The sequence below is a fragment of the Geotrypetes seraphini genome, chromosome 13, assembly GCF_902459505.1.
Source record: "Geotrypetes seraphini chromosome 13, aGeoSer1.1, whole genome shotgun sequence".
Lineage (NCBI taxonomy): Eukaryota > Metazoa > Chordata > Amphibia > Gymnophiona > Dermophiidae > Geotrypetes > Geotrypetes seraphini.
The window spans coordinates 35,116,122-35,130,784 of record NC_047096.1 but is presented as its reverse complement, the minus strand read 5'-3'; the positions used below and the strand labels follow the sequence as shown (position 1 = coordinate 35,130,784).

Sequence of the window (14,663 nt, the reverse complement as noted above, 5' to 3'; positions counted from 1 at the left end):
TATTTCATATTACAAAATACCCCCCCCCCCCCATTTTACAAAAGCGTGATAGCGGTTTTTAACACAGGCTGGCGCGCTTAATGCTCTGTGCTGCTCTAAACACTCATAGAGTTCTTATGAGTGTCGGGAGCAGCGCTGAGCATTCAGCATGCCGGCCTGCGCTGTAAAATGCTATTCAAGTTTATTCAAGTTTCAAGTTTATTATGTGATTTGATTAATCGCCTAATCTACATTCTAGGCGATGTACAAACAATAACGAATAAATAAAAACTTGGGTAATTATTAAAAAAACAAATAATATTACATAATTACAAAAACTTACAGTCATAAAACATTAGGAAAAATATATTTAAAGGGTTACAATCTGGTTCAAATTTTATATTTCAGGATTAAACAACAGGGAGGGAATAAAAGCACAAATATGAAAATGAGAGGATAGGAAGAAATATAAAGTTATTTAATTAACTAAAAGCATCATTGAAAAAAAAACTTTTAAGCTTAATCTTAAAATTAACTAAATTCTTTTCTTCTCTGATAAAAATAGGAAGATTATTCCAGGTTTGTGGAGCAGTTACTGAAAAAATAGTAAGCCGTCGAGTGTTGATGACTTTCAATGATGGGATAACCATTTTAAAATGGGATAACCTGGAAGAAGAAACGACCAGTGCTATCATCAAGTTTGCAGATGACACAAAACTATGCCGAGCAATCAGGTCACAAAAAGACAGCGAAGAACTCCAGAGAGATTTGAAGCAACTTGAGAGATGGGCAGAAAATTGGCAGATGAGTTTTAATGTAGAAAAATGCAAAGTGATGCACCTGGGCAGTAAAAACAAGGAGCATGGGTACAAACTGTTAGGTATAACATTGGGGAAGAGCGATCAAGAAAAAGACCTGGGAGTACTGATAGATAGAACCCTGAAGCCATCGGCTCAATGTGCAGCGGCGGCAAAGAAAGCTAACAGGATGTTAGGCATGATAAAGAAAGGAATCACGAGTAGATCAAGGGAGGTCATAATGCCGCTTTATAGAGCAATGGTCAGACCACACCTGGAATACTGTGTCCAACACTGGTCTCCATACCTGAAGAAGGATATAACACTACTGGAGAGGGTGCAGAGGAGAGCGACGAAGCTAGTAAAAGGTATGGAGAACTTGAGCTACAAAGATCGCCTCAGAAAACTGGGACTATTCACCCTTGAGAAGAGAAGACTGAGAGGGGATCTGATAGAGACTTTTAAATTGCTAAAAGGAATTGACATAATGGAGCAAGCTCACTCACCAACAGGGGGAAAGGATGGTGAGCAAGAAACAGCGTTATTCACATTGGCAAATGTAACCCAGTCTCGGACCAGAGGTCATGGCCTGAAGCTGAGAGGGGACACGGCCAAGACAAACGTCAGAAAGTTCTGCTTCACACAGCGAGTGGTGAACGCCTGGAACTCTCTCCCGAAAGAGCTGGTGGAGGAAACCACCGTTCTAGGATTTAAGGGAAAATTGGACGCACATCTTCTTGCAGAAGACATTGAGGGATACGAGTGACATTGTATTCGCCAGGGTGTGCCTGGCTGGGCCTCCGTGTGTGCGGAACGCCGGACTAGATGGACCCCGGGTCTGATCCGGTGCAGGCATTTCTTATGTTCTTATGTTCTTATAACCATTTTAAAATGGGGGGGGGGGTATTTTGTAATATGAAATATGGCTATTGGTGTTCCATTATGACAGAGCTTATCACCTCACACTGAGGATTCACAACACTAATTAAAAATTAATTTTTTTAATTATTATTTTTTTATTTTTATTTTTTTAAAAAAAGGAGGGGGAGGGGAAGGTAAATGACGTTTCAACAATATGCATCACATGTAAAGAAAAACTTTCAACATGTTCTGGTTTTATGCATAAAGAATTTATTTCTAAACCACCAGTGATCCAGACTTCCCATTTTCCTCCTGCTGAATTACTTTCTCTCATGTAATTTTGCATTCTGACAAGTATCACTGAGGATGTATAATAAGAGAAAATCTTTGGAGGGTAGGAATCTTCCTTTAGGGGACAATAATCAAACACATTCATCTTGGTGCAATTCCATGAGTACATTCTTTTGCAGGGTTTGCTGCCATAATGAAAGCAAAATTTGGAAGGTATTTTTATTGTTCAAAGAGTTTTATTGATTTTGTAAGCGAAAAATACAATGCAAAACCAACAATATGCGTGCTCCTAAAAAGGAGGCACATAATAACAATGAGCATTAACACATGTAAAGTTGTTGTCAAATAAAAAGTTGTATACAGAGGTGTATGCTTGTTTCCTCTATGGGTAATTTCTCAGAACAAAAAATGTGCATTGTTATGTACATAAGAACATAAGAATAGCCTTACTGGGTCAGACCAATGGTCCATCAAGCCCAGTAGCCCGTTCTCACGGTAGCCAATCCAGGTCACTAGTACATGGCCAAAACCCAAGGTGTAGCAATATTCCATGCTACCAATACAGGGCAAGCAGTGGCTTCCCCCCCTTGTCTTTCTCAATAACAGACTATGGACTTTTCCTCCAGGAACTTGTCCAAACCTTTCTTAAAACCAGTTATGCTATCCGCTCTTACTACATCCTCTGGCAAGGCGTTCTGTGAGTGAAAAATTTTTTTCCTCCTATTGGTTTTAAAAGTATTTCCCTGTAACTTCATCGAGTGTCCCCTAGTCTTTGTAATTTTTGACAGAGTGAAAAATCGTTCCACTTGTACCCATTCTACTCCACTCAGGATTTTGTAGACTTCAATCATATCTCCCCTCAACCATCTCTTTTCCATGCTGAAGAGCCCTAACCTTTTAAGTCTTTCCTCATACGAGAGGAGTTCCATCCCCTTTACCATGTTGGTTGCTCTTCTTTGAACCTTTTCTAGCCCCACTATATTTTTCTTGAGATAAGGAGACCAGAATTGAACGCAATACTCCAAATGAGGTCGCACCATGGAGCGATACAGGGGCATTATGACATTCTTAGTCTTGTTAACCATCCCTTTTTTAATAATTCCCAGCATCCTGTTCGCTTTTTTGGCCACCACCGCACTTTGGGTGGAAAGTTTCATCGTATTGTCTACAATGATACCCAGATCCTTTTCATGAGTGCTAACCCCAAGGTGGACCCTAGCATCTGGTAACTGTGCTTCAGGTTATTCTTCCCAATGTGCCACACCTCTCTCCCCATCCAGCAGTGGCTCCACTTTACGTAGATAAAAGTATGCAAATTGTTCCATTCTCTACACTCCCCTCTCCCTACCACCCATGCCCAGGAATGCCTCCATTTTTATTTGTGTCATTGTTGGGCAAGTAATATATTGCTACTTATGGTTTATTATAATTTAATACACTGTCTTTCCTAAGGAGATAACAAAGTGGTGAACAATAAACTATAAATCAAAATCTGAGAGGAAAGAATGCCAATTGTCAAAGGAAAGTAAATAAATTGAAGGAAAAGTAATAGTACCAGTAATATATTACTGGCAATATATCACCGGTAACATATTACTTTTAAAAAAGTAACAGGTAATCAGTGTGGGATAAGTTACTTTCCAAAAGTAATATAAAATAGTCGCTAGTTTCATTAAGAAACAGGAATATGTTATAATTAGTAGTCTGTGAAAAATAATGTATTTGTGTTTTGTTTCATTATTCAAAATATAAAATAAATTGGAGAAAAACTGTATTAATGAATTCACCTAACTTATAATATATCAAATAAAGTGAATATGATTATGTATTACTTAATAGGAAATAAGATATAATAAAATATGAATTAGAGTGCTCAGCGTGATATCTTATTCAAAACCAGCAGGTTTATAGAATAAAGATGTAATATAGCTACATCATTGCACTCACCTGCCTACCAACCCTACAATATTGAATAAGTCTGATCTATCTCAGTTGACCTATATAAATCAGACAATATGAAAAAATACTTAGCTGGATCCTAGTGAAGATGATTATCAGGTGAAAAATATATAGGATCCACTTTCATTGCATTCATCTTCACAAGATGAAAATGAAAATGTGAATGCTTGTAGGATGTTGCAGGTGCTGACAATCGTGTAGTAAGCTAATTCATGTTGGTATAGCTGGCTTTGAAAAAAGTGTTATAAACGTGAGTCCCCAAAACAAAAAACTGCTTCAACAAAAATCACCATGTATCCAAAAACTCCACAATGTGAGAAGTTAAAATGTCCAAAATCTCCTCAACACCGATTGTGTTTCACTACGAGTTGCTTCATCAGGAGGAAACAATGAAAACTGAGTGCCTCCACTTTATGCAGATAAAAGTATCCAGATTGTTCAGTTTATTTAAAATATATATATATCCCGCTATATCCACAGTTCTGTGCTGATTCTCCACCCTCACACTGTATCCAGGAATGATCCTACTCTATGCTGATAAAAATATGTGCATTGTTGAAAAATGTGCATGATACTATTTGTATACAGGTGGGCAGCAATCCACGAGCTCTTTTCTGATATACGCCTTTGACTATGTTCCCTTCCTGGTACTAAGCTGTGAAGAAGTGTCATTGTCTGCTCATTAATATTGCTTGTCTATTCTGCATAGTAAATGTAACTCATAGGGCTCCTCTTACGAAGGTGCACTAGCGTTTTTAGCGCGCGCTGAAGATTAGCCCGTGCAAATCACGCTCTAAATGGAAAATACTAATGCAAGCTTTATGGAGGCGTTAGCATCTAGCGTGTGCGGCATTGTAGTGCGTTTAGCGTGTGCTAAAACCGCTAGCACACCTTAATAAAAGGAGCCCATAGACTATAAGTCATTCATGCTTGGAACCACTAATGCTTCCAAATAATCATTATACAATGTAATGGATGGTGTTTAGAAAAAAAACAAACAAAAACAACAACCCATAAAGGTTAAAACTTTCTTTCCTTACCTTCAAAATCTTTCATTTCTATATTCACAGGTAAAGCGAAGGCTGCTATGACCTAGAGAAGGAATAACATTCTTTTTTTTTAAACTTTATCTTTATTGAATTTTCAAAATAATCACAAGGTAACCTTGTTCAAGAAAATCAGTTGTAAAAGGTACGAATACAAATTAAATCATTTCTCTAAGGAAACAAATTAAACTTTCTTAGACTACAATCAATCCTTGGAGAATGCCTGGAAAATGTGAAGAGAAACAATAATTCTTACAATAACGTAATATAAAAGAATAGGCTTAGCAGTAAGGTTCCCTGTACAACTTAATTGACACTAGCAGTAGACAGTTTCTTCATGGTAAGAAATGTGCGCAAATGTTCAGCCGTCATATGAATGAAGCAGTGAAGCCAAGTTACGTTATGTGTATGATTACAAGGTGTTTTGCCCATATCACACTACTCTTACTTCCTTGGCATTTTGAGCAGTTTACATCATCCTCTGGGTCCCTTGAGAAAGAATTTCGAAACATGGTCCATGTCGGGACCTCTGACACAGTTGAAAGCTAAGTGGGGCCTTCTTTCTCTCTTTTGCCATCGAAAATTAGTTGAGCACTTGAACAGTAAGTCCTTTTCAAGCTCTTTTTCAAAATAAGTCATACACAGTGATGGGGCGGTGGGTTTGGCTATAGGAGCTAATGCTCTTGGTCAAATTTCACAATTCTGAGTGTATGTGAACACTTTACTTATTTTATGTCAGATATATATTTTGCTTATTTGCATATTGAGAAGTCTTATCCAGTTATACAGTAATTCTTTGACTTCTTTGCCCTTTAAGCTACGATTACACACACCCTCTACTATATCCAGGTTAAAAAAAAGACATATTTAACTGCAAGATACTTGACTAAACATTTACATAGGTAGGCTAAGAGAAAAGTTGCCCCCAGCGTCACTGTCTCAGTTCTCATTGCCAGGAAAAGTTTACGTCTCTCTTGTGTTTGTCTTGCGACGTCTGGGTATAGCCAAACCCTTTCCCCCAGAAAAGGTGACTGAGAATTTCGAAAGTATAATCTTAGAAGTGAATTAGCGTCTTGCATTTTGTTATAGAACATTTAATACCTAACGTTTTTAAGAATGTTATTCCTTTTGTGTTTGAGGAATAACATTCTTTTTAAAAAAAATTCTTTATTGACTTTTAATCAAAAACAGTGTCATACAAATGAAAGAACAAAAGATATTCCACATATTCCACTATTATCTATACAGGTAACATAAATATTATTCAATAATTTCATTTTCCTGCATATAATAATATCATAATATATCCTAATAAACAATACAAATCTATATATATAAAATCGGAGGTATGTATGTGTGTGTGTATGTGCCGCGATCACGCAAAAACGGCTTGACCGATTTGAACGAAACTTGGTATGCAGATCCCTCACTACCTGGGGTGATATGTTCTGGGGGTCTCGCGGCCCACAACTCTATGTTGCTTGCTCAAGGGAGGGTTCACCCAACAATTTATATGTTCTTGCTCCAGGAGGTGAAACTAAAATTGTTGTTTATAATCACGTTTTGCGTTAGTTGTATTGTATTCATTTTGTCAAATATTTCACATTATAATTTGAATATTGTACTTTTTATTAAACTGTAAAAAAATAATTTCATTCACCACTATAAAGTATCTTTATTTGAATCCATTTACAGTGTTATTGCTATAATTAAATACCCGTGCAACGCCGGGGCATCAGCTAGTAAAGAATAAAGTTACCCAAATATCACTATCAATATTTATTCCCCTCCTTCCAACCCCCCACCCCCCTGGATGTGTAAAGATAGCATTCTTAATAATGTTAGGTATTAAATATTCTATAACCAAATGCAAAGAGAAATGTACACTACCATTGAGGATATTCTGAAAACCCTACTGGCTGGGTGTGTCTCAAGGACTAGGTTGAGAACCCCTGTTCTAAAGAAAGCAAGCCTAGACATTCACATGTTATAGACTGCTAACCATCTGTGTAGGTCATACAGAAGATGCTATGTCAATTCACTCAGATTCCACTGATTTCAATAGAACTGATGACAAGCTGTAGATGCCCTGAGATAGAGCTTGGAACCAGAACTGGCTCTACTTCACTTTGCCATCATAAGGTCCTATTACAAAGGACAACATTTCCAATGGTGTAGGCCAGAGCTTCCCAAGTCAGTCCTGGATAGGGTCACCAGATGTCTGGATTTACCTGTACATGTGCATGTATTAGAAGACTGTCTGGATGTCTGAATGGATGTTTAAAAAGCAGTAGTTTATCCGGGCTTTCAAGTTTGGGGCCACATATGGAGGGCCTCCGATCATTCTGTGTGACGTGATGATGTCACATGCATGTGCGCATGCATGTGATGTCATTGCATGGCATCTACATATGCTCAGTGGCCCTCCAGACACAGCTCTGAGCTTGAGGAGAAGAGGTTTGGGAGGCAGGGCTGGGATGGAACAGGGTGGAGCAGGTAAAGCTATGTGTCTTGGTTATAACTTAACAAAATCTGGTAACCCTAGTCCTGGAGCACCCCCGCCAGTCAGGTTTTCAGGATATTCTCAATGAATATGCATGAGACTGATTTGCATATACTGCCCCCAGGACTGACTTGGAAACTGGTGTAGGCCACTTTATGCACTCTTTAAGGAAGTAAACAGCAGACAGAGACTTCACCTGGAAATCAGCAAGTGATTTTAGACAGTTCCATGCTTGCACAATGTGCAGTCCCAAACAGGGACATACAGCATAGATCATTTACTGGTGCAGTGCTTTGGTATTCTGAACCCTCAGCATTAAGAACATAGGAAAATAAGAACATAAGAATTGCCGCTGCTGGGTCAGACCAGTGGTCCATCATGCTCAGCAGTCTGCTCACGCAGCGGCCCTCTGGTCAAAGACCAGCGCACCTAACTGAGACTAGCCCTACCAGCGTACGTCCTTGTTCAGCAGGAACTTGTCTAAATTAGTCTTGAATCCCTGGAGGGTGTTTTCCCCTATGACAGACTCTGGAAGAGTGTTCCAGTTTTCTACAACTCTCTGGGTGAAAAAGAACTTCCTTACGTTTATACGAAATCTAGCCCCTTTCAATTTTAGAGAGTGCCCTCTCGTTCTCCCTACCTTGGAGAGGGTGAACAACATCTTGTCCTTATCCCCTTCAGTACCTTGAATGTTTCGATCATGTCACCTCTCAATCTCCTCTGTTCGAGGGAGAAGAGGCCCAGTTTCTCTAATCTTTCGCTGTACGGCAGCTCCTCCAACCCCTTAACCATCTTAGTCGCTCTTCTCTGGACCCTTTCGAGTAGTACCATGTCCTTCTTCATGTACGGCAACCTGTGCTGGACGCAGTATTCTAGGTGAGGGTGCACCATGGCCCGGTACAGCGGCATGATAACCTTCTCCGATCTGTTCGTGATCCCCTTCTTCATCATTCCTAGCATTCTGTTCGTCCTTTTCGCCGCCACCACACATTGTGTGGACAGCTTCATCGACTTGTCAATCAGAACTCCAAAGTCCCTTACCTGGGGGGTCTCTCCAAGTAGCGCCCCAGACATCCTGTATTTGTGCATGAGATTTTTGTTACCGACATGCATCACTTTACACTTATCCACGTTGAACCTCATCTGCCATGTCGATGCCCATTCCTCGAGCCTGATTATGTCACGTAGCAGATCTTCGCAATCCCCCTGTGTCTTCACTACTATGAATAGCTTCGTATCGTCCACAAATTTAATCACCTCGCTCGTCGTACCTATGTCCAGATCTTTTATAAAGATGTTGAAGAGCACAGGTCCAGGCACCGAAATGAAATGAAACCCACTAAGAATGCCATTAAGCATTGTAATAAAAGGGAATGTTCTGGTGGTAATTAAAAAGCAAACAAACCACCATTTCTGTGGGTAAAACAATATTTTACATGAAGGAGAGTTTTCTAAAATTCCTAGAATATAGATGATTAAATTTACTGTATATGCATAAACCCTAGATATACATAAGCTAATACAACTTGGGTGAAAGCATTCCTGGGGTGAGGTTGCGACTTACATGTACAAGATAAACTGGCTAATTTGTGTGTGCTAAATTAGTATCATAAGGTCAGCATTGGCATACACATGTGTAGGTGCATACTCTTAAACCTAAAAATTTGCAGGCATGAGTTGGCATGGGTAGTGCACCAAGTGACATGTGTAGTTTATAGTATTCTATAAACTATGCACTTACCTGGTAGACATGTGCACCCTCTTGGAGTTAGACACCACGGCACTTGGGCGCTACCTTATAAAATAGTCCCTGGTGCACAGAGACCCCTAGCTGTCAATTTCACGAGGACTTTGATACATGTAAATGCACCTACCTCTGGGCATCAGTTACTAGAATTATCCCCTTTGTTTATGAGTCTCCCTATATTAAATGTAAGGCAGTCAAATAAGAGGTATTAAGCAATCACCTTTTGTTTGATTTTAGTTTTGATGGGCTGTATAAGGACATTTGTTTTTGTGTGGGACAATCCACCAGGAAGAGTGGCTGATGAGGGTGAGGGACCGAAGATACAGAACAAAATATTAACTGGTTTAGAGAGCTGACAGTAAGTTTGGAGTGTGTGCATGTCAACCGGCCTCCCCTCCCCTTCCTGCATGCCGTGATGCTACAGTTGAGAAGGCACTCATCACGCCTCGTGTACCGTGCAGAACATAAGACGCTTTGCGTGCTTCAGCGTATACTACAGCTTCAGAAGCGTTGCAGAGCTTCTCCCTTACCAATTGTGTGTGACAACGTTGGATTGGATTGCTGGCCTCCTCTTCTCCAGAGAGCAGTGTAAACCAGGCGATTTAAGGAGTGCTCAAAAGACCTGCACTGGCTTCATATTTGCCTTACAGAAATAAAGGTTAGCAAACACCCTGTTGGGGTGGGGGGGGGGGGGGGAGAAGGAAATAGGACTTGTATACCACCTTTTTCTGGTTACACATTCAAAGTGGTTTACAAATGAGTACTTATTTCGTACCAGGGGCAATGGAGCAGGGTTACCAGATTTTTCCAAAAGAAAATCTGGATCCATGGCCATACTCCTAGGCCCGCCCAGTCCCACCCTGTTACGCCTGTGTCATGCCCCATAGCCCTGCCCCAGAAGGCATCTGCACATGCATGGACGTGATGCAATGGCATCACATGCATGTGCGTGTGATGTCACTGCATCATGTCCACGCATATGCGGATGCCCCTTCCCAAATGAATTTGATGGGAAGCTTTTCACAACCCGGACAAAGCCATCCGGACCCCCGGAGAACATGTCCGGGGAAATCCGGGCGTCTGGTCACCCTACAATGGAGGATTAAGTGACTTATCCAGGATCACAAGGAGCTATGTTGGGATTGATCCCATAACCTCAGGTTGCTGAGGTAACAGCTCTATCACAAGGCCAATCCTCAAGTTTCCAAGTTTATTTAAAATTTGATGGATCGCTTAATCAAACTTCAAAGCGATGTACATAGCTAAAATTCATACTACTTACAGGGGGACAAATATACACATTTAACCATGACATGACTTACGCATAATACTGAGTCAACTAGATTATTGTAACATCGCCTACTTGGCACTCCACCAGAAGTATACGCGGCAATTGCAACTAGTTCAAAATGCAGCGATCAGACTACTCTGTGGACTGAAAAAGTTTGATCACGTGACACCTTCCTATCGACTTTTACACTGGCTGCCTATGGAGGCACGCGTGAAATTCAAGTTTGGTTGTTTCTGCTTCAAGGTACTTTAGGGCCTAGCCCCTAAATACATAACAGACCTATTCTCTTTCACAACCAACAGACACAAACCAGCTCACATCTGAACTTTGCCTCTCCACCGGTCAGAGGTTGTAAATTTAAAAGTCATCACCAACATCTTCTCGCACATCAAGCAGCATTATGGGGTAAAGGCCTTGAACAATTGCTTGTGCCTACTACCTAAGGAGAATTCAGGAAACGCCTAAAAACACATCTATTCCTGAAATACTTAGGAAACCAACCTATACAATCTCAGTCCTCAACAAATGATCGCTAGAACTATCAATAATTAAGTCTGTACTTTGTTTATTCCATTTAATCTGTAACATTTCTAATAATTGTAAACCACATAGAACTTCATGGTCCTGCGGTATATAAACTGTTATTATTATTATTATAATGAGGAAAGAGGGAAAGAAATACAATATTTAGAGAAGATAAGACAAAAAGGGAAAGAAGAAAAGGAAGGGTAACAAAAAGTAAAGTCTCACGACAGGCGCTAAGAAATGAATCAAGACAAGAGTACTGTCAGTTGAAAGCATCTTTAAAAAGAAAGCATTTCAGCTTACTCTTCTAGCAAGCGTTCTTGCTAGAAGAGTAAGCGGTCTAGCAAGCGTTCTTCCCTTAGACGAATGGGACGAGAGCTCCATAGTTGTGGAGCTGTTACAGAGAAGATATATTGGCGGCGCGTATTGATAACCTTAAGAGAAGGAACTGAAAGTAAATGCTGGCTCTGAAAATTAACATCATCTGGAATTTGGCTAGTTCGCAGCAAAGAAGGCTAATGCAGTAGAAAAAAAAAAGGAGATTTATGCAATTTGGCAGCCTGTAGAGGCTTTTGCCAATCTGGGCTAATTCTTATGGTTTATTGTGTTAGTGGCTTTTTTTTTCCTATTTGTAATGGAAAGTCTCTTCCCCGTGTTGTATGATTTTTTTAATATGTTCTTTTTGTTTTGGATACGGGTTCCTATAAAGACATTTGAACAGAAACTTAGGGCTCCTTTTACTAAGGTGCGCTAACGTTTTTAGCGTGCGCTGCACTGCCGCGCACGCTAACCACGTGCTACGCGCCAAGAACTAACGCCGCCTCAATGGTGGCATTAGCATCTAGCGCATGCAGCAATGCAGCGTGGGCTATAACCGCTAGCGCACCTTAGTAAAATGAGCCCTCAATGGACTGATTCTGCTATAAAATTAAATATTGGGGGGAAAAGTAGAATTTCTTTTCAGCTTAGAAAGTGAGGAAATTTGGACTTGCACTTGCTTATAAGCAGATTTCTAGAACAGTCTTTACAATATGTCGACTGACCATTTATCAAGTTAGAAAAATCAGACAATAGGAAATTAATGGGGAAGGCGTGCATTCCATCAGTTTGACCTGCAGAGCACAGAGATGCGAACTTACCCAGTTCCAGGTTGGAGGCCTGGATTTTTTAATTGAAATTTCACCATAATAGACAATAACTTTAAAGAAAAAGAAGAAAAATACAAGCCACCATACAGGAAATCTAAATATTTTAAATCCACATCACAGGAAACATTCCACAAATTCAAGTAGAATAGTAAAGAAACATTTTACAAATGGCTAGTTACAGACAGCAATATCTCAGATCTGAACTAATTTCTTCCTATGCTGAAATGACTAAAATATTCAGGAAGTAGCAAATTCCACATTATCTAAATTACCCTTAATTTGTTTATTCACTAAAAAAAAATTTCAATTGTAAAGGATCCCAAAAAACATACCTAGCTGCTCTAGAGGTTTTTAGCGTGAGCCAACAAAGTAAGGGACAGATTCTGTAAAAAGGATTGGCACTTAAAGTTACGCATACATTCTATGTCAATCACAGGTGCCCAATACAGAATCATGCCTAATTAACTAAGGGCTAGAAGCACTAAAGTCAGGCGGTAATATCGACTGGAATGCTGTTGGCCAATTGTGGCCCAACGATCGATGCACTACCAAGTTTGCATGCAAACCCAATAGATCATTCGCTCCTGCCAATTTTCTCTCATGTGGGTGGTGGGGATGGCATGGCTGGAAGGAATGGGCATCCCTCCTGCCAATTTTCTTTTTTGTGTGTGTGTGTAGGGGGGGGGAATCCCAGTGCCGCATTCATTGGGGGTTGTTGGGGAGGGCCATTATCGGCGGTAGGGGCCTTTTTTTCTTTTTTTTTAATGGGCCAGATATTTTGCGTGTGTAAGGTAAGAAAGCACCTTCTTTTATCCTGTTTTATAAGGACACTTGAAGGGGTATTTTCAATATGACATCTAAATCCTATTTTGGACGTTTTGGGGAAAAACATTCAAAAATCCAGTACAGAAAATAGCCATTTTCAAAACAGAAAAATGCCTTTTTGTTTGGGAACTGACCATTTTCTAGATGCGTTTGTTCTCAATGTATCTGTCTTTTTGAACCATTTTTGGTAAAAACAACAAACAAAAAAAAACCCCATCCAAATGAAAATTGCCCAAAAATCAGCCATCGGGGCATAGGAGAGGCTAACATTCTTAGCGGACTGGCAACACAGACATCCCAGCAGAGCAACCTAGGGAGAACTGTAGTAAATTTCACATACAAACTCACAATAACCTTATATTGTATGGTATGGTAAGCTCTCCAAAACTCACCAAAAACCCTACTGTACCCAACTGTATACCATCCCAGTAGCCCTTTTGCCTGAAGATGTCACCTTGTTGGTTTTGGGTGGGCTCACACTTGCTACCACATGTTTACTAGTTAGAGTAGATTATGGGCCTGGGACTGCTGCTGCACTGCCCACCAGACTATGCCAGAGACCTGCTTGCTGTTATATTAGGACTGGCCATAGTATCTGCAGCTGTCATAGAGACAGATATGCACTGTTTCATGCAGATATTTGGGAGGGTGGCCATCTTTTGGGAACTTATTTGCTAGTGAAACAGGTCTAGCCTCAAACGTCTAAGTTTTGTCCTGGACATTTTCTGCATAAGAACATAAGAATTGCCGCTGCTGGGTCAGACCAGTGGTCCATCATGACCAGCAGTCCACTTACACGGCGGCCCTCTGGTCAAAGACCAGCGCCCTGAGACTAGCCCTACCTGCGTACATTCCGGTTCAGCAGGAACTTGTCGAATTTGGTCTTGAATCCCTGGAGGGGATTGCAGAAAAATGCCCAAATCATAAATCTGCCCTAATCCTGTCCAAAACATGCCCCCTTGAGACACACTAGAGACAAACAGCATAGAAAACCATCTAAAAATGTGTTTCAAAAATGGCAATTTGGACATTTTAGCAAACAAAATGTCCAAATGCCACTTTATGCCATTTCTTGGACTTTTTCTCCTTTGAAAATGAGTCCCACAGGCACCTTTATAAAACACAAGGAGTAAACTAGCAGAAATTAAAGCTAGACTGAAGCTTGGGGCTGTGCAACTGTACAAAGTTTCTAAAAAATGATTGCACTTTGTGACTCTTCCTGCGTTCCAACCTAACTTCACCCCAGAACATGCCTATACTTGCATTGTGTAAAAATGCATCTTGCCTTTTGAAAGTTAAAGACATTCTTATTTCTCGATGCATTTGACACGCAAACTGCCCTTTTAAGGGCGATCCAGTTTCTGGAAAGGTTTTTTTACCTTCCTTTTGTTCTTCCCATAAATGTTCTTTTTCTCTCTATCAATTGTAGTTCCAATCCTTCTTCCCTTTATTCCAGTTTGTCCATTTTACTAAACATTGTCTATCTCCCAGTTTCGTATTTAATTGTTTTGTTAACTTACTGTGATACATCATTTTAGTATTTTTTTGTACACCGCCTTGAAGGTATGATTAGGCGGTATAAGAAATTTAAAAAAAACTTGAAACTTTTAAATACGTGGAGGGGCATAATCAAAAAAACCATCTAAGTCCCTTTTGGGTCCTTAAACGTTCAAAGCAGAAGCAGGGAAAGT

At 40.1% G+C, this 14,663-nt stretch overlaps 1 protein-coding gene across 1 annotated transcript in view; it reads right to left on the bottom strand.

Moving 5' to 3' along the window:
* LOC117347597 (NF-kappa-B inhibitor delta-like) overlaps positions 1-14,663 on the bottom strand; it is a 46,633-nt gene that overhangs the window by 21,564 nt on the left and 10,406 nt on the right. The window contains exon 3 of the mRNA XM_033918714.1: positions 4,928-4,979. Coding sequence (XP_033774605.1) covers positions 4,928-4,979 — 52 coding nt within the window. The remainder of the gene's footprint in view (positions 1-4,927; positions 4,980-14,663) is intronic.